At 50.6% G+C, this 18,747-nt stretch overlaps 1 protein-coding gene across 3 annotated transcripts in view; it reads right to left on the reverse strand.

Moving 5' to 3' along the window:
• Positions 1–647: 647 nt before the first annotated feature.
• MASP1 (MBL associated serine protease 1) overlaps positions 648–18,747 on the reverse strand; it is a 63,880-nt gene continuing 45,780 nt past the window's right edge. For 2 of the 3 annotated variants that reach the window (XM_087861484.1, XM_045811234.2), the window contains one exon: positions 14,517–17,009. In XM_087861484.1, coding sequence (XP_087717610.1) covers positions 16,126–17,009 — 884 coding nt within the window. In that variant the 3' untranslated portion in view covers positions 14,517–16,125. Of the gene's footprint in view, positions 3,518–3,947; positions 4,048–5,972; positions 6,041–7,777; positions 7,964–8,858; positions 8,973–10,359; positions 10,498–14,516; positions 17,010–18,747 lie in introns of those variants that run through there. The other variant, XM_045811235.2, reaches the window with a different exon arrangement.

The following is an 18,747-nucleotide window of genomic DNA, read 5'->3' on the forward strand; positions in this document are numbered from 1 at the left end:
TGAAATAAGTCAAGCAGAGAAAGACAACTATCATATGATTTCTCTCATCTATGGAACATAAGAACTAGGAAGATCAGTAGGGGAAGAAAGGGATAAAGAAAGGGGGGTAATCAGAAGGGGGAATGAAGCATGAGAGACTATGGACTCTGAGAAACAAACTGAGGGCTTCAGAGGGGAGGGGGTGGGGGAATGGGATAGGCTGGTGATGGGTAGTAAGGAGGGTACGTATTGCATGGTGCACTGGGTGTTATACGCAACTAATGAGTCATTGAACCTTACATAAAAAACCAGGGATGTACTGTATGGTGACTAACATAATATAATTTAAAAAATCTTCTTATAATAAAAAAATACAAAAAATATATTTTTTTCTATTCTGGGTATGGATGACAATCATGACATGGAATTTGGATGCTGAAAGATTGGCATCCTGGGATATTTTGATAATTGATAGGAACACTAAGACAAAGTATTTAATCAGAACTGACCTGAAAAACCTGACATGCTATTGCATTGACACTACGGTCTTCCCCCATCTCTCTTCATGGTGCAGTGATACTAATCAGAGTCAGAGAAATGTTGATAAGTGCAAACACCACTTACCAGAATCATCAGTGCACGAAAACCATACAAGCCAAACAGAATGCTTTGATTCAATGCAGATGTTTATTGGAACAAATGTGTAATTACAAGAACAACAGCTTCCGTGGCTAATGAAATTGGCATGATCGTTATTGCTACTAACTACACTCATGGTATGGAATCACAGCTTTAGATAAACAAACCATATTCTAGGGAGGTGGATTTTTGTTGCAAAGAAGAGGCAACCGAAGAGGCAGCACATTTTGAAGTTGGAATGGGCTGCATTTGGAGGTAATGAGTTTCCCATCTCTAGATAAGATGGTCCTAATAGACATTCCAAGCCTCTGCTTCTATGACTCTGTGAGAAGTTTGGGTTTCTCGAAAGTTCGCGGCAGTGCAGGGGCTGATATATCTAATAAAGGCTTGCTGATCAAGCGTAAGCTGAAGTTCCACCGCACATTCAGACATTTCCTCAGAATAAGGATGAACTTATAGTTGGGGAAATAAACAAGATGAACTGGGTCCAACCAGAAGTCCGAATTTGTACACAAATCTTTAGGCTATTCAAGTCCCATAGTTGTCTGACTTTTAGGAGAAAGGCTTATTTCAGATGTTGGTTCTGATCCCAGAATCAGAACAATGGCCTAGTAATCGTCGTTTTTGTGAGAGAAGCTAGTGTAATCTCAGGAAAACCTGAGTGGATGTTTGCTCTTGCACTCCTTTCACCTGGAAGGCCTCCCTCTCTCTTCCCCGTGGAAATGCCCACCCTCCTCAAGGGTCAGCGCCAACAGCATCTCCTCTGGGATGCCTTCCTGAAGTTCCCCATTCTAATGCTTCCCCACCAGAGTGGCCATTCTTTTGCCTCCATGCTGCTCCCAAGGATAGCACTTAGCAGGGTTCACTCTGTTCACAGTAGTCACCTGCATATGTGTCAGTCTTTCCTGTAGGAGCTCCTGGAAGGCACGAACCGTGCTTCCCTCATCTTGGTATTCTCCACAGCAGTCAGCACAGCCTAGCCCATGGGGGCACCCAGGCAGTGCTGTGAACTGGGAAGGTATGGGGTTTTGCAATGTCTTAGAGCAACTGGAAAACTCTGCCTGGCAATTCTTTGGTGTCTGAGATAGAGCTGCGGCTTGCTTGACATAGATCTGATGAAGCTGGGTACCCATTGTCATCTTCCCTCTACAGCACAGACAGCAGGGCGCCAAGAGGTAGAATGACTTGCTCACAGAATCAGAAGCAGGCTGTGAATTGCTGTCCCTGAGCGCTCAGCCTAGGGCTTTGTGTCCATGAGTTCTTACCCCTCCGTATCCTCTTCTTCCAGCAAGAGATCCTGAATGACTCCACCAACTGTAGTGAAGGCTAAGAATTGAAATCTCCCATGAAGACCGATTTTGATAGAACAGAAGACAGGAACTTGGAGGTTCTGAGCCCTTGAAGGACTTAAATCTCAGAGCTCTGGAAGGGATGGGGTCTCTGAAAGCTTCCTGAGAGAGGAAGTGGCTCTTGGAGGGGAGAAGCATTCTGCCTGGGAAATACTTATGACCTTGCAGGGCCAGGGCATTCGGGGTGAGGGACAGGGGCGAGGAATCAGTGGAATGGCTGCTTAGGGTCAGCTGTGGACATAAGGAAGAAGAGTGCAGGGGCCTGAGTCTAGCCCAGTAGGGCTGACCTTGTCCAGCTCAGGTTCCCAGGAAGGGAAGGAGAAGATGCTCTGCCCAGGAATGAGGAAAGGTCCCTTGACTAGCACTTTGCTGGGCTACATTCTTGGGAACCGGGACCTGGTGGCCGGGGTGGGGGTGGGGAGGGCGTTGCAGCAGACGCAGTGGGTTGGCATCAAAGCCCTGTTGAACCTTAAGGTAATTTGTGCCTTTTGGTTACTTCAGCTTTAACTCATCTCATCGGGGGATAAACGTCTTCTTTGGATCCTAGACTGTCCAAGCTGGGAGGGTCCTTTCAGATGAGGGGAAGGGACTTCCATAGAGTCACAGGGGAGCTGGGGGCAGAGCTAGTTCTAGAACCTGGCATCGGACTTCCCAGCGCACTGCTCTTGGTCCCTGCCTCATCCCCATCCTGCTTCTCAAGGCACTCTCCTGGTTTGGTGTCCGCCCCACCTTCATAAGTGTGCTGCTATCGGACATGCTCCAGGACCCAGAATCTTGTCTCTCTTGCTTTTTTATGGGGGACAGGGATGGGGACTGAGAAAAGTGCATAGTAGCAAAGAAGCTTAGAACATTTGGGGGCCGATGAAGGAGATGGTCAAGGTTGAGGGGGAAGGGTGCATACTGAGTAGCCCTAAGACCCAGCGGGATTTGTAAGAGAACTTCATCTGCCTGGTAAACACAATGACCTTCGGCTAAGTCATGTTTATTGAGCACTTAGGTTATGCCTGCCCTGTGCTAAGTGCTATGTATATATTAATTAATTTTATCCTCATCAGACATTTATGAGGTAGGTAAGGTATGCCATTTCTGTCATATGGTGGAACAAATGGGTTCAGAGGTAGTCACCTGCCCAGCGATGCAAAGCTGGTAAGCGATAGGGCTTGGATTCAGCCTTGTGTTCTGATCACTCAGCTACGCAGCCTTCAGAGAGTGTGAAAGCAGGCTGAGATGCCCCCTTCATGGGCCAGTAAAGGGTGGGCTGAAGGAAGTGGGAGAGGGAGAGGGGCATCCTGCATCAGAGAATTATCCTGTGCTGATGACTGACCACGGACAGGTGGTGTGGTGGGTGAGGAACGGAATTCAATTCCTCATCCTGGTGACCCTCTGGATCCAGTCCTTATTGTGGTAGATGTAGGAATACACCCCGTAGCGGTCCTTCTTCCCACAGTCCTCGCCCCAGGACACTGTGCCCACCAGGTACCAGTGGCCTCTCTCCTTATCCAGGGTCACCATGGGGCCTCCAGAGTCACCTGCACAGGCGTCCTTTCCCCCTAGATGAAAAGGAGATGCAGGTTAAAGAGCTCCCCTTCATAGCCCCAAATCCAAAGGAGCCTCCTTTTCCCTACATCTGACTTGTAGTTCAGAAAATTGGACGCGAGGGGGCGAAATAGACCATGTGACCCAAACCTGGGCTGAGAGTGGTTCTGTCGGGCCTTTTCAGAGCTCAGCGATTTCAGAAAGTGCGGGCAGGTTCGGGGCTCTCCTTTCATAGGGAAAAACTTGGGCTTGGAGAAGGGAATGACGGGAATTTTTTAGCACTCCTTTCTCTGACACAGTGGAATTCCTCAGAGAAATCCTTCCTCTGCTGACCCTCCTCCTTCGTCTCTTCTGACTCCTCCTCCATTCAGCCTTCCAGACTGGAGGGTCTCCAGCCCTTCCATGGCTGGTGGTGCCCTGTTGTACACCTTCCTCTTGACTTACCTTCCTTCTCCCCAGCACAGATCATGTCCCTGGTCACTTTCCTCTTCAGAGGGGCATAGGCCTCTTGGCATGTGCGGTGGTCCACAATTGGGATTTCGATCTGGAACACAGGGCCATCATTGGTCTCCACCCTTGGCTGAGAAGTCCCTGCTGTTCTGACACCCCTAGAGCTGGCTCCTCTTCGTCCCCTTCCAGGATGAGCCTGGAGCCTCAGGTCTCTCTGGTGCAGGTGAAGGAACACTAAAAAGTCAGGAGATCCATGTTCTGCTACTGTCTCAGTCATGAACTTGCTGTGTGACCTTGAGCAGGTCTTTTGCCCTCTCTGGACCTCAGTGTTCTCATCTATGGCATGGAGATAATATTTGCCTAGCACACTCATTATTTCAAATATGGGAATGTATACAAAACCTATGTTCAGTCTGCTTTCCCCCCATTCCTGCAATTACTGGCTATGGAACTGGCAACAGAGACTGTGATCACGACTCTTCAGACCTCTGAGACGGCATCCTCATCTGAAGAATGGATGTCACCATATTTGACATACTCATCGCATAGAAGGTGCAGAGGTGAGTGAGCAGATGCTTTGTAAACCACAAGCACTGTATAAATGTTCAGTACCGTAGGGGTTATTGCTGCTCTCTTACAGCAGGCAGTTACTTTCTTCCTCCCTACAGTATGAGCTTCTAGACACTGGGTCTGTATTTTTCCATTTCTACTTAACAGCTTGGACCTTCCAAGCTGTCAACACTTAGGGAATATTTTGTTATTTACCCGAAGCAATAAACTGATACGTAAAAGTAAGGTACTGTGATTAGTATTGCCCTTGGGGCTTGGGGGGAAATGGAGTAGAGGTCTGGAACAACATGAGGAAACACGTGAGTCTCATTTACCCAAACCAAGAATGGCGTGGGGTCACAGGCCCCAAAAGTATAGCTCCTGTTGCCCCTCGCCGTTTAGGTCCCTCCTGGGCCACGGCCTTCCCAGGTAGGTGGGGGGGGAGTCAGGGCAGAGTGGTCATGAGCCCGATCCTCAGCAAACCACCAAGTGCCTGACTCACCTCCATTCACCGTTCAGGTATCGTTCAAGTGTTACTTGCCTGCGGAGTCCTTCCGGACCCTGACCACGAGGCTGGATTTCCTGGTAGATATTCTGGAGCTTCCCGATCGCATTTATCATGTTAGTAACTACTTTCTGTCCCTCTCACTTGACTATCAGCACAAGGAGGCCGGGGACCGGGTGTGCCCCCCCGCGCCCCCAGCATACCTAGTAGTTAGCACAATGTCTGGTACATGGGAAGCACCGAGTAACTACCTGGGAGTTACTGAAGGAAGGAGGGCATGGTTGTTGCAAATCCGGAAAATAAAATGTTACAATAGCATACGTTGAAGGATGCAGAAGTTAGCTGTGGTAGTTACCAACCCCAGTGATGCAGAGCCAGGCAGCTCTTGAGGACATTCAGTGTTGCCCGTAACTCTGCAGCTTGAGATACTATACGATGGTCTAGAGAGGCACATGACTTCTTTCAGATCGCCCAGCAAGTTCGTAGGAGCCAGTACTTGGAGCCATGGCTCCTTACTTCGAGTGCAGTGCTCTTTTATGAAATAATATAAATGTGAACTTCCAAATGCAAGCATCAAGGTCACGACTGCAAGGACTGCAGCTTTCCAGCGGCCGTTCTGTAGCTCATTCTTGTTGCTCTGGTATGTGAATCCTCATGCTATACAGATGGATCCCCTTTTGGGGTGTCCAAGCCCGCTGTTTTCTGGAAGAATTTCCAGTACCTGAGCCTTTAATATGCTACAGAAACACTGAACAATGTTTAGAGACTAGAGCCCCACGTAGAACAGACCAAGCTTGTTGGGATTCAAAGTCCCAGTGAACTTGGGAGGTGAGTCTGGGCCTCTGGTGTCTCTCCCTCATCCACCCTCTGCCCAAGACCCTGAGCCCCTGAGGGGCAACATGGAGCAGGAGGGTCCAATGCAGGGCAGAGGCGTCCCTCTCTCTAGGACATAAATTGAACCTTACCTCCATCAGGGTCTCTGGGAACCTTTGCAAGAACTGCTTTCCCCAGCCACTGACGATGACCATGTCCCCTGGAGGAAAGAAGACACAGTGAGAGAAAAGTGGCTTCTGTGGGGTTTTCAGAGGGTCACATCTCGCAGCCCATCCTTCTCTGCCTCTGAGGGAAGGGCGAAATTTGCCCCATCAGGGAAAGGTAACATGGTGGGGAGGAGGACTGCTGGGTTGGAGCTAACCTGAAACAGAGGTCTGGACTTTTATTTCTAGGGGTCATTAGCTGGCTGATTGGGTGCTCATTGACTCCCGCTCCCACCTAGCACGGAAGCTAGGCTGCGCAGAGGCGGCCGTCTCAGCCACCTGTCCGCTGCTCTAGCCCCATGCCTGCAGTAGCACGGGCACGTAGGAGGTGCTCAAGCAATAACGGTGAAAAATGTAAAGTTCAGCCTGGTCCACAATGCGCTATGCTGCCTTCAGCCAGCCTCCACCCCTCTCTGCCCTGCTGAGCCCCAGCTTCCCTATCCATAAACCATAAAAGGAAGAGGCTGGCTTGGGATTCTCTCCAACCTCTCCCAGCTCTGATATCCTAGAAGTCTGTGAAGTTGGCAGATGTGGGGACAAGGTGGAAATGGGTTGAACACTGACAGAGCAATCATTTCTTCATTTGAAAAAGAGTCTGGCTCCTGAAAACAGCATTTGGGGGTTACGTGGGACAACCTGGCCTCCAGCCCCAGCTATGCTTCCAAGCTGTACCTTGGGTAAGTCACCTCACGTTGCTAGACCTCCGTTTTCTCACCTGGAAAATGGGACTACAACACCCCTCACAAGGCTTTTATAGGTAGTAAATACATTAGTGAAAGTAGAGCACCTGCACGCCGTGGGCACACAGTGTCTGCTAAGTCAGACCCACACCTGTGCCTTTCCTGTTGGCTCAGCTCTACTCAGCCAGTGTTTGTCACTTGTGGGCACACAAGAGGGTTAGCTATGACGCGGCCCCACTGAGTTCAGAACAAGATGGAAAAGAGGCCGGTATGTTTGACTGTATTATTTCATGTAAATATCACAGCCAACCTAGAGGGTGCTATCTTCAGTGTCGGGGTAAGGGCCTTGAGGTTCAGATACTTCCTCGAGGTCCCCCAATTGGGAAGTGGCAGGACAGGGTTTTGAACCTGTGCTGGTGATTCAGCTGTTGTCCTTCAGCTCTAAACCTACTCTTTGCTCCACTTGGTGATGCTGCAGGTGAGACTCTGAAGTGGCAGTTCTGCTCTGTTGGGGTGGGGGGCTCCCAAAAATGGGGGGCGCTTCCTGGAAGGCTCACTGTTCCTGTTGGCACTGCCCGAGCCCGGGCGCCTGGTCCCAGCTATTGCCCCAGCACATGGGCACGAGGCCCTCCGCAGGCTTCTGAGTCCCTTTCCCAAGCTTCTAGGTTCTATGACTCCATCCTCTCCCCTTTGTTCCCCCGGCCCGAGGAGGGGTGATTTTTTTTCCTGCGGGTACTACCTACCTTACCCTTTCCTGCCCTAGTCCTCCAATGCCCCGGATTAAAGTCTCCCTCTTGCAATGACCCGCCTGGTTTCGGTTTCTCCTCTGGACCCTGACTGATTCAGTCCTTCGAGTACCGCTCCAGCCTGCCTGTTCACTGCGTGCTGCTTGGATCCGCTTCTGACTTAGCTGTTGGAGGGGAGGCAGCCGAGGGATCCCGCAGACGCTGGCAGCTGGCCCCGTTGGCACCAGAGCCTCACGGGTGTGGGGGGACATGCCCATGGAGGCCCCTGCAGCTCTGCAGGGGTGGGGTTCGGGCTGGGGCAGAGTACCTTCCTGGGGGGGCCCCTGGGGCAGACAGATGGGCATCACGAAGTCGCTCAGCACTGCGCTCTCCAGCAGCTCCACCAGAGCCATGTCATTCTCAAATGTGTTGGGGTCGTACAGGGGATGGAGGAAGACGCGTTTGACCCTGAGATGCTGTTCATTCCCATCTGACCGGTGTCTCCAGTGCTTGCCTGGGCAAGAGAAGCACACGAGGCATGGGGATAATACAGGCATGGAGGGTAAGATCCCACCTTGTTCCCTGTGGCCCGCTATCCCATTGGGTCTGTTTTCAGCCTTTAACCCTTTTGCTGCCCCCCCCACTCCCCTTTTCCCAGCTGTCCCACCCTACCTGCCCTTCCCCAAGTATTCCCACTGGCTCCCACCTCTGTCTTTCTTCTTGAGCTGAACCCATGGCCTTATAGTACTCATTCTGATGCTCACTGCCATGTGTTCAAGCCATATCATCACACCTCAGTGCCCAGGTCACGTGTCCCCTCCCCCAGGAAGCCTCCCCAATTCTCGAGGTAGATTCTTCAGTTACAAGTCTCTTCCTTGTGAATTCCCATGGCACCTTCTCTGTTCCTCTCCTATAGGACTTACTGCTTCCTATCGCATACTAGAGGTCTCCATATTTTATTCCTTTATTAGGCTGTAAGTTCCTTGAGGGTAGGGACTAGGTCTTAATTACGTTGTGTTCTTAGATCCTGGCGTAGAGTCTGTAGGCAAATATGTGCTGAACCAGACTGAATCAGCTGATGGTCTAGACTTTACAAAAGAGAAGGTAAGTTTGGACTGTCTGGGTATGACTTACTTGAAACCATGGATTTCTAGAGACCTGAAGTGTCTTTAGAATGATCTAGACTGGGCTCTTTATTTTACTATTATAAAAACAGAGGCCTCGACTTCAGTGACTTGCTCGTGGTCTCAGAACCTGAAAATCATAGCCTTGGGCTTGGACTCAGGCCCCTGGACTCCAGTTCCAGCTCATTCTTCAACCCGGGTGTCCTGCCTGATAAGCGAGCAAGAGGACACAACCCATGCCCAGAACCACTGTTGGCTCCAGGAGTCAGCCTGCCCTTCACTCACCCATGATAATTTTGAAGTCAGAAGGTTTGAGCAGGTCTGAGTCATGTAGGGCTGGGTAATCTGGATCAAGGGACTGGTGGAGGCAGTGAGCCGCAGTCACGATCCAGCTGGAGCCTGAGAACAGAATCGTAAATACACACTGCCATGCACTGTCCCATCCTGCCACTCATTGCTTCAGACCACCTCAGGTTGCCCTTTTCCGATGTGTTTCAGAGCCTCAAGTTAGACACTCCTATAACCCTGATCCTAAGATGAAGAGTTAAATCTGATTTCATCTGCCTATTCTAACCAAGAGGCCAAGATTGGACATCTTTAAACAGGGTTTTAGGGCTCCCTTAAACCTGTGGGCTTGGTGAGCTCCAGACAGCCCAAAGTGGGTCCACAGAAGACCCTGGGCTCACTGGCCACGCTTCAGGCCTTGTGGTCCCTGGACCATTGGCATCATCCTCATCCGGGTAGAAATGCAGACTCTCAGGCTCTGCCTCAGATCTATTGAAAGAGAATCTGCATTTGGTGGTAAAATCTGGAGATTTTAACAAGACCCCCAAGTAATTCCTACTCCTACTATTAAAGTTTGAAAGCACTGATCTAGCATGGAGCTGTCCCCCCCCCACCCCCACTCCACTGTTAGGGAGGTGATTGAGTGAGAGGCGAGCCTGGCAGTCTGGGGGCTACCCAGGCAGATGTGGACCCATCCGGGCCTTCTTCCTCTGTGATGAGATCAGACCAGGAACTGGCCAGGGTCTCTAAGCTGCTATCAGTTTTTCCCTATGACGGCAGAGCTGGAATGGACCTTTGATCATTGGGACCAAACTGTGGCAGGAAGAGCCGTCAACCATTTTTTTCCCACCCTTGCTCCCACTCCCACCCACATTCACTCCATTGCAAAATCCTGACAATCCTATTTCCTAATGCTTTTGAATCTGCTTTATTGCCATCCCCTGTCCTCTGTCCTTATTCTGAGGCTAATGGCTTCCCTCCCCACAATTACAATAGCCACCTCACTGACATCCCTCTCCTTTCAATCTGTGTTGCCCCTGGAGGGAACATCCTTATGAATCTGCGGCAGCTTTCAGGATAGATCTAAATTCCTAAGTATGGCGTTCAGGGCCTTTGTAAATCTCCCTTCCCTGACTTCTCCACAGTGAGCTTCCTTCCTGGTCCCAGAGCCCAGGCACACCTTGCCTTTGAGCTTCACATGAGTGCCTTGTAATCAATGTTTGAGGGTCTGACTCCTCGACTTAGTCCTTCCCAGTGCCCAAGATGGACCAGGACTTCACAGGTGTTTGTTGACTGACAAGTAAGCTAGAGCAGGAACACATGTCTCCTAGCTCCAGTTAAGGGCTCTTCCTACCACACTGTCCTTCTGGGTCTCACTACTAGTGTGGACAGTGATTCTCAGTGAAGAGATCTTGGTCAGTCTCCAGGAAGAGGTTTGGGTTCTTTTGCTTTCACCCTGCCCACTGATCCTGGGTCCCACACCCTATCCACATCTCCTTACCTAGAAGGGAGCCCCCACAGAAGGGCTGCTCATTTGGGTATGACAGCATGGCAATCCAGGGGGTGGTGCCTTTCTGGGCTGGGCGTCCATTGAAGATCCTGGCCATCAGCTTCCGGGAGAACTTGGGGACCCCACACACTGCAGCCAAAGGAGGGAGGGACAGATCATACTCTGGTCTTCATCTTGCTCTTTGCCAGAGCTACCAGCTCAACACCCTCTCTTTTTATTTATTTATTTATTTATTTATTTATTTATTTATTTATTTGAGCAAGGAGCCTGATGTGGGACTGGATCCCAGGACCCTGGGATCATGACCTGAGCTGAAGGCAGATGCTTAATGAACTGATCCACCCAGGCATCCCTCAACACCCTCTCTTAGGAACATCTGTTATTTTTGTTTTCTTAGCATTCATTGCTCTTTTAAGTAGCAGCACCCCAATTTTCCTCTGGGGTTCACTTTTCCTCCATTCTTAGTCCATATGTCCTGAGTTTGAATGATCTTACCTCTCATTCTATAGGTAGGAATGTGACTGAGATCTGATGAATTAAATCCTCCCATCTTCTGGGGACGATTGCTTAGAGATGGGAATATAACTGGGGCCAGCCCAATGAAGGTCTGCCTTAGGAATTTTGCTAACCATATTAAAGAAGAGAAGGGCTTTCCTGTTGGGGTTGCTAAGCTGCTGACTATAAGCCAAGATCTGCCAATGATCACTTCATGGAGAGTCTTCTGAGAATGATGTTCCTAATGGAAAAAAGTTGGTCTAGATGATGAAGAGTGAAGAAAGAGGGAGATTGTATCCTGATATTTGAGATCCTTGATCTAACCATACCTGAAGCCTTATGATATGGACTTTTCAGCTATGTGAGTCTTTAATTCTCTCTCTCTCTTTTCCTTCTGTAAGCTGTTTGCTTTGGGTTTCTTTCACATGAATGAAAGAGTCCTGACTAATAAAGAATTTTCATGCTCTATTCACAGGGATCTTTTCTCAGAGAAGCCCTTCTTCAGAGCCTTGGGGGGTTGAAGACCCCTACAAGTGTCTGCCTGCTCCATATTGTTTCCACTGACTTGGATTTACAGACACAGACATACAGCACCTTATAGCTGAACAGCTTTTGGAGACCATCTAGTCTATCCCTCTCATCATAGAACTAAGGAAGCTGATCCCTAAGAAGGGAATTAACTTGCCAAAAGTTACTCTATGAGTTAGTGGCGAGACTCATTCTAGGTCTCCTGACTTCTGAGCTTTTCCTACCCTGGCCAGCACCGCTAACTCTTATCTATGTATGAAAGCCCTCATACCCTAAGCCTGATCCAGGTAACCATCTGCCTTCTTTGTAGCTGCCACCAAGCTGCTGAGTAGGGCTGGGAGGCATCTTCAGCATCTCCCAGTAGCTTCATTCTACAAGCCCTTGGCCACTGCCCCAGTGATGTCCTGTCCCCATTCCCAGTAGAATCTCAGAGCCCACTGGGTGGGAGCTCCCCCAAGCATCCTCTCTCCATCTGCCTCCTCTGTAAACTTTTTTCTCTTCAGAAGCAATTCTGGACTCTGGATCTCCTCACTTCCATATTCCTGGGTACCTGACTAGGGGGATTCTCACCCCTCTCTGGTATCTTGAATCTCTCTTTTGCCTATGCCTCCAAAACATGGCCAAGTTTTCTTACTCTAAAACCACGCTTCTGTTTTCCTGGCTTCTCATTCATTCCATAGTCTCTCCTTCTCCTCCTTTCCATAGCCAAGCTTCTGGACACTCGGTCTCCACATCCTTCCCTCTCCTTTGGAGGTGGATTTGGGAGGAGAATTGCCAGGCTCTGCACACTCTTGGAAATAAAGTAGGTGTTTGGACATTGAACAGATCCACAATCATAGATGGAGGTAGAATGGCTCTGGGCTCATGCATGGGACTTCAACAATGATAGTTACATGTGTAGGAAGATACTATTTGAAATTTCCTCTCATGTATTCTTCATTTCCAGGAATTCCCCTTGCCCTCTGGCTCCCTATTATTAAAGCTGGAGTATCCTTTGTTTTAGATGAGGCTGGATACAACTTTGAGTTTTGAAAGAGCAAAGCAGAAACCAAAGTTGGAAGTGCAAATTTTCATTGGAAGAGTCAGGGATTGTGGTAAAAGATTTGTAGGTTTCAAGGAGCCAAAACCCAGAGAACTAAGCATACCATAATATGATTTTTACTAAGTCATAGAAAAAGGAGGATGTAAGGATAGTTTCCTGCCTCAGGAGAGAGATGAAACCTAGGAGAGGTCTGGACACAGGGAGGAAAGGAGGGAGGGAGGGGAGAGAGAGGGAGAGAAGAGGAGAAAGTGGGAGAGGAGAAGGAGGAGAAGTTGGAGGAGGTGGAGAAGAAAGAAGGAGGGGGAAGGCGAGGAGGAGGCGGGGGGGGGGGGAAGAGGGGAAAGAGGAGGAGGAGGAAGGAGGAGCTGGGGCCTTTAAATACAGCAGGGGCCTGCTTCCTGGATTCTCTCAGAGTTGACAGTAGAGGCTGGATCCTTGTCACTGGGGAATGTCCTGCCTGGAGACTGTCCTCTAGAGTGCCCTGTGACATTGGCACTCTTGGCTACTTTACCCCTCCTCATGCTCCCTCTTTGGCTTCTGAAGCACTTTTCTTCCTGTGTTTCTGACCCCTTTTTGGTCTCTTTCTTGAGGTTTCTCTTCTCTCCATGCCTTCCATGCTGGGGTCCCCTTGATCAGTCCTTGGCTCACTATTCTGCACACTCGTGGTAGATAATACCAGTCTCCTCCTGTGCCCCCCTACTACCTATCCTCTACCCTGATGGATTTCATATCCATGTCTCTGACCTGCCCTGTCCTCTGAGCAGTTCCTTTCTTGCTCTTCCTTCCTTACATCTCCAGCTGATTGCTCATGACCTTCTCCCCTCTGACATTCCAGATGTCTGTTAATGCCCGCATAGACAGCATCCTGGTTGCCTCCGTTTCCTTCCGTCCCCGTATTCAATCAGCCCCTAAGCTGGTAAAAAATCACCAGGAGAAGCAGAGAGTATTGCATCTCCTCCACGCCATGTCACAGGGTGCTTTCCATGGAACCTCATGGTACCTCAGTGTCTCAGTACATCACAACATAAATATCAAGAGGAAAGGAAGAACCTGAAACACAGTAGAACCCAGGACAGATAATCCTCAAGACCAGCTACATGTAAAACGTCAAGCACAATTTAGGGTTCTTTTAGTTCTCGGTAGTATAAACAATGTGATGTTTTCATTACAATACTAACCCCAAACAAAGGCAAACCATGAGCTTATCCACGGAGAGGCCTCGCTAACAGGGTAGCTGTGCCCCTTGCCCCCCACCCCCCACCCTTTGCCCCACGCCTGCACCATTTCCCAGGATTCCTATACACCAAGCCCCGCTGAAACACCACTTGGATGTTGTAAACTCCTCCTGCCCCCACGTCTGCACCGGCTTTGCCCTAGGTCTGGGGGGTTTTCACCATCTCTCTCCAGGGTGCTTGCAGCAGCTTCCCCCCACTTCCCACACCCTGCTGCCCACCCTCAGGCCTGCTCATTCAGAATTCCCTGCGGATGAGACCCTGCATGTCTGACAAGCACTCCAGGTGATTCTGACATACTCCCACTTGGAGAATCACTGGTTGCAGGACAGAGCGCAAACACTGTGCATGGCCTTCGAGACTCCCCGCTGCTCCTGCTCCGCTCACACACGCTTCCCTGCTTGGTCTTCACCTGCCCTGGCCCTTGTCTCCTGGCTCCTGGTGCCTTCTTTGAAGCCTCTTTGCAAAGCTCTCCAGATCCCCGATGGCCCTGTGACTCTCTCCCGCCTCTAAGCGCCCACCGTGCTGCCATCTCTACTCCTCTTAGGACACCTGATGGCTTCCACCTGTGTGAGACCTATGTGCATGGGGCCCTGTCTTGCATGCTAGTTTGGGCTCTTTGAAGTCCAGGACTTAAATGGCAGGCACTTCAGTGAAGGCACGCGTGACCTCAGGGGTCACACGTCCATAACTGACTCCATTCCTCATTACCCCTTCTTGGATGAGGTCCAGATGACAAAAGTTGTACTGTCTCTGTAACGGGAGAGATAGGAGCTTAACAAGGGGCCAGTCTCTCTTCAAAAAGCCAAAATAAACAAGCATCAACAATCATCAAACCCCAGAATGAAGGCTGTTGGTTATCCACAGAGAGTTTATTTCCGCTTTAGACCCCTGACAGGAGAACCAGCGTGCAGAGGAGCCTGGCAGAGTAGTGAAGCCTGTGATATAAAATAGACAAAGGACAGCACCCTCTACACGTGCTGTTCATAGACATAGGAGTGTGCTTTCATGAACCAGCTGGAAAAGTGGACACTTCCCAAGTGTTTTCTTGGAATCCCTCTCAGGGACTTCTCTGGCTGCCTTTCTCTGCTGGAGAACCCCCAGAACGGTAGGCTCTGGGGAGGAGGAACACAATCAAGCCTGTGAGGCTCAGGGAGAGGCTGCTGGCAATTGAAAGACTGAATGCTAGAGTTGGAAGGACGCTGAGGGGGATCTAGTGTCTTCCTTTTACAGATGGGGAAACTGAGGCCCACAAAGGGAAAGTGATTTGTGGGAGGTCATAGAGCCGCTTAGGGGCAGAGCTGAGCCTCGAACCCAGCACTCTCAGCAGTGTCTCTTTTCCTTGCCTTTCACGGGCAAGCCTCTGCTTCCCTTGTCTGGCTCCTGGAAAACTGAGGAATGGATCCCTCTGAACATCCGTGCCAGGTGGGTCCTCTGAGGAGCTCAGACTGTGGGCACACCAGACTCCTGATGTCCTGAGCCCACTCCTTCTTCCCTTTTCCTGCCCAGAAGCACAGCGGGGCACCGTGTGGGCCTTCTCTTTTTCCAGGCAATCCAGTTGAGTCTCTGCGCCAGGGGCTGGGGCTCAGGTGGCCTTTTCAGATGATACACTTCAAAGCTGGACATTTGCCTCATGCTTATCTGGAGCGGCAGGTGTGGACACCTGTGCTGTCAGCTGGTATTGGAGAGTGACATTTGACTCTAAATGGTGTGTTCAGAATCGACAATAGGAAGTTATCAGGGATGGGGAGCCTCCTACGGATATTCTCCTCCCCCTAGTCACCACGAACCTTCCCAGCTTTCTCTTTATCCTTTAATAGAGAGATTTCCTTTAATAGAGAACACAGGGATAGGCTTGGACTACAAGAAGCTCTTGGGAGAGAAAGCCAAGGGACAAAAGTACCCCGAGACACCACACTAGGAGATAGGGCCTTGGAGGTCAGATCCCTGTCTCCTCAAGTCTGAGCGCTTTCCCCCTAGAAGGGACCAGACTTGCCTGTGCCGAGCGCCGATCTGGAAAAATGCATGGACTCAGCATTCAGCTCGATATAAGGGAAGATTTTCTAACAATCAAGTCCAAGCTCAGGCACACCAACGGTGGGACCGAAGGGTTTGATAAGTGAGTAGGAGTGCGTAAGGCCCCCGGGCTACGGCCTCCTGGAGAGGAGTGCTGGGATTGGCCAGAGGGCTAGCTCCCTCATTGTACTGCGGGGGAGAGAGAGTGAGGCCTACAGAGGGGAAGGGGCTTGCTCAGGGCCGTGGACCCAGGCCTCTTGTGTACAGCCTTTCTCCTGTACCACACGGCTGCCTCTCAGAGCCCCAGGGGCTGTCTTGGGAGGATGGGAACAGCATGTTCCATTCCATTTGGTCTGGTGAGTAACTTGGAGTGTGCCACTGGAAGTGTATACAGCCTCGCTCGGGCTGGGGGAGGGCGGGCAGGCCCTGAGGACAGCGGTCAGCTCACCGTTCCACCTGGAGCTCCCCCAGACCTTGTGGGGAGCCCATCTGCTCCCACACCCAGTCCACATAGTTGGAGACCTTCGTGTAGACCCCGTAGACTTGCTTGCTGCCACATTCTTCGGGCCCCCCCCAAGACACCAGGCCTAGGGCCACCCAGCGCTGGCTTGAGTCATCCAGAATGACAAAGGCCCCACCGCTGTCGCCGAGGCACGTGTCCTTGCCCCCCTCATAGTAGCCGGCACAGAACATGTTTTCCGTGACGCTGTAGTTCCCCGACCGGGACTCGTAGCTGGTTTTGCACTCCGCGTATGGCACCACGGGTAACTTGACGTACTGCAGGACATCTGACAAGGTCCGCGTGCCGCTGCTGATGATCTCATCCACTGTCACATTGGGATTGGAGATACCCCAGCCAGCTACCAAGCCCAGCATGTGGGGCTCTGGGCCTTCGGGCTCAGGACTGGGCAGGCAGATGGGCATGACGTGGGGGCCCAGGGGCACAGGCTCCCGCAGCCGTACCAGAGCTATGTCATGGTTGTAGTTCTGGATATTGAAGTCGGGGTGGAGCACCACTTGCGCTGCGGAGCTGTTGACAGCCCCTGATTTGTCCCGCACGTCATGCAGGCCCAGGTAGACGGTGACATGCTCCTTGGAGACCGGTATCACTGTGTTGTCTCTTCGCTGGGAGCGCAGCACGTGGGCAGCTGTGAGGATCCAGGACTCAGAGAGCAGGGCCCCACTCCCAAACCACTTGTCGTTTGGCACCCTCGAGGTGTCCTCCACCACTATCAGGGCCTGCCATGGAAAGAGGCCAGGCTCAGCATTCCGGCCCCCGATGATTCTCTTGACCAGGTTTGGCAGAGAGCGAGAGGGCTGACCACACACTGTGAGGAGAAGGAGGGAATGGGGACAAGAGACAGAGACCAGTCAGATCAGCCATGTGAGAAGAGCCGTGAAAAGAAATTCACATCTCATCCACTGTAGATTACGCCACCATGACACCCTACTCTACGTCTAAGGGCCACTGTGGCCCAGGAGAGCTCTGGACGGGTGTGACCTTTGACCTAAGTCTTTCTAGTTGTCCTGTGTGTGGTCTGGCCCTTCCGTAGCCAGTGCCATCTATGGACTAGGCCATCGCATGCATGGGCCTTCACCATCCTGAACCCTTTCCAGCCAAGGTCACTTTGGTCTGGATGATCTCATATTTCAGAACTGGCCCATGCTGTGGATACTTAGTAAACTTCCGGAAACCATAGGTCATGGGCTTTGAGAGATGGAAGGGAACTAAAAGACTATCTAACAGGTCACAGCAAACACTGGACTGGGAGCCGAGATACCTAGAGCCTTGACCTGGCTTTTCTCTCCTATGTCCCATGAGACTCTGGGTAACTAAATTTGTCTCTCTGGACTTAAATGTTTGATCTGCTAAATGAGCCAACTGGCCAATATGATCTCTGAGCATCTTTCAAATTCCAAATTCCCTCAATTTCTATTTCATTTTCCCTGGCCATCCCCATTTTATAGATGAGTAAAATTCTCCAGAGGTTAAGCAATTAACCCAAGGTCACATGGCTATGAAGTTAACCGGGGCATTAGCAGAGGGCTTCACTAGATTCTAAGACCAATGTCTTGTCCTATATCCCACAGTGACTCATTACATATACAAATCATGGTCATGGGCTCTGCAACTTTTTCTTCTTTGGCCTAAAGGACTCATGCTGGAAATGTGTGCCCAGGGCATCCGGGGTTAGGAAAAGGTGGCATAATCTACAAGCAATGATGCATAGGCCCTGCTCTGAGCCACCCATCATTGCACCCAGGAACCCTGTAGTACCTTCAGGGGAAGAAGAAAGGTCTGATCAAACTTCGTTCCACTGAGTTGTACCCCGAGCATGCACATGCACCACCAGCCTCCTGCGGCCAAACGCCTTTGGCCCATGAGCAGGGGTCTTCAGTACCACTCCTCCGCTGGCTAAGAACAAGCTCACATGAGCCTTCCCAGCAGGGTTCTTAGGCCTGGGAGGTAAGCCTGGTGAGAGCGTGGGCTTCCTCCTGGTTGCAAATGGCCAGGCTACACTCTTTGGTCCTGGACATTTTCAATGATCCTTTAAAGACCAAGGATCATTTGAATTTTCTTGGCAACTTTGGGAGGTCAGGCTTTCAGCAACCTAATGCTTTTCAGATGTTCTTCTTCCTGGTGCCAAAGGCTTCTTACATGATCCTTAGGTGCCCTGTCATTCACACCAGGCCAGATGTGAGCTGGCCTTTGCTAACTCTCCGTGGCCTGGTCTTTCAGAGTGGAAGGCCAGACTTTCAGTTACAAGCCGCAGCCTATGAGGTGACATCTCAAGGCGATCTGTGACAGGCCCTTCACAACAGCTCATTGAGTGCTGAAAGGCCCTGATCTGGAGAAGGCCTGGCCTGTGGCTGAGTCCATGCTTACAACAGAGCCAGCACTGAATGGTACCTTTCTTCAATGTCAGAGCTGGGGAAGCTTGGAGAACCACTAATTTACAGATGCAGAAATCGAGGCTCAGAGAAGGCAAGTGACATACTCAAAGTCATTACTGACAGAGCCAGAAGTAGAGCCCTTTTCTTCTAACTCTTGCTTCATTTTCTCCA

The sequence above is a fragment of the Ursus americanus genome, chromosome 4 (genome assembly GCF_024610735.1).
Source record: "Ursus americanus isolate L20-20 chromosome 4, mUrsAme1.1.p, whole genome shotgun sequence".
Classification (NCBI taxonomy): Eukaryota; Metazoa; Chordata; class Mammalia; order Carnivora; family Ursidae; genus Ursus; species Ursus americanus.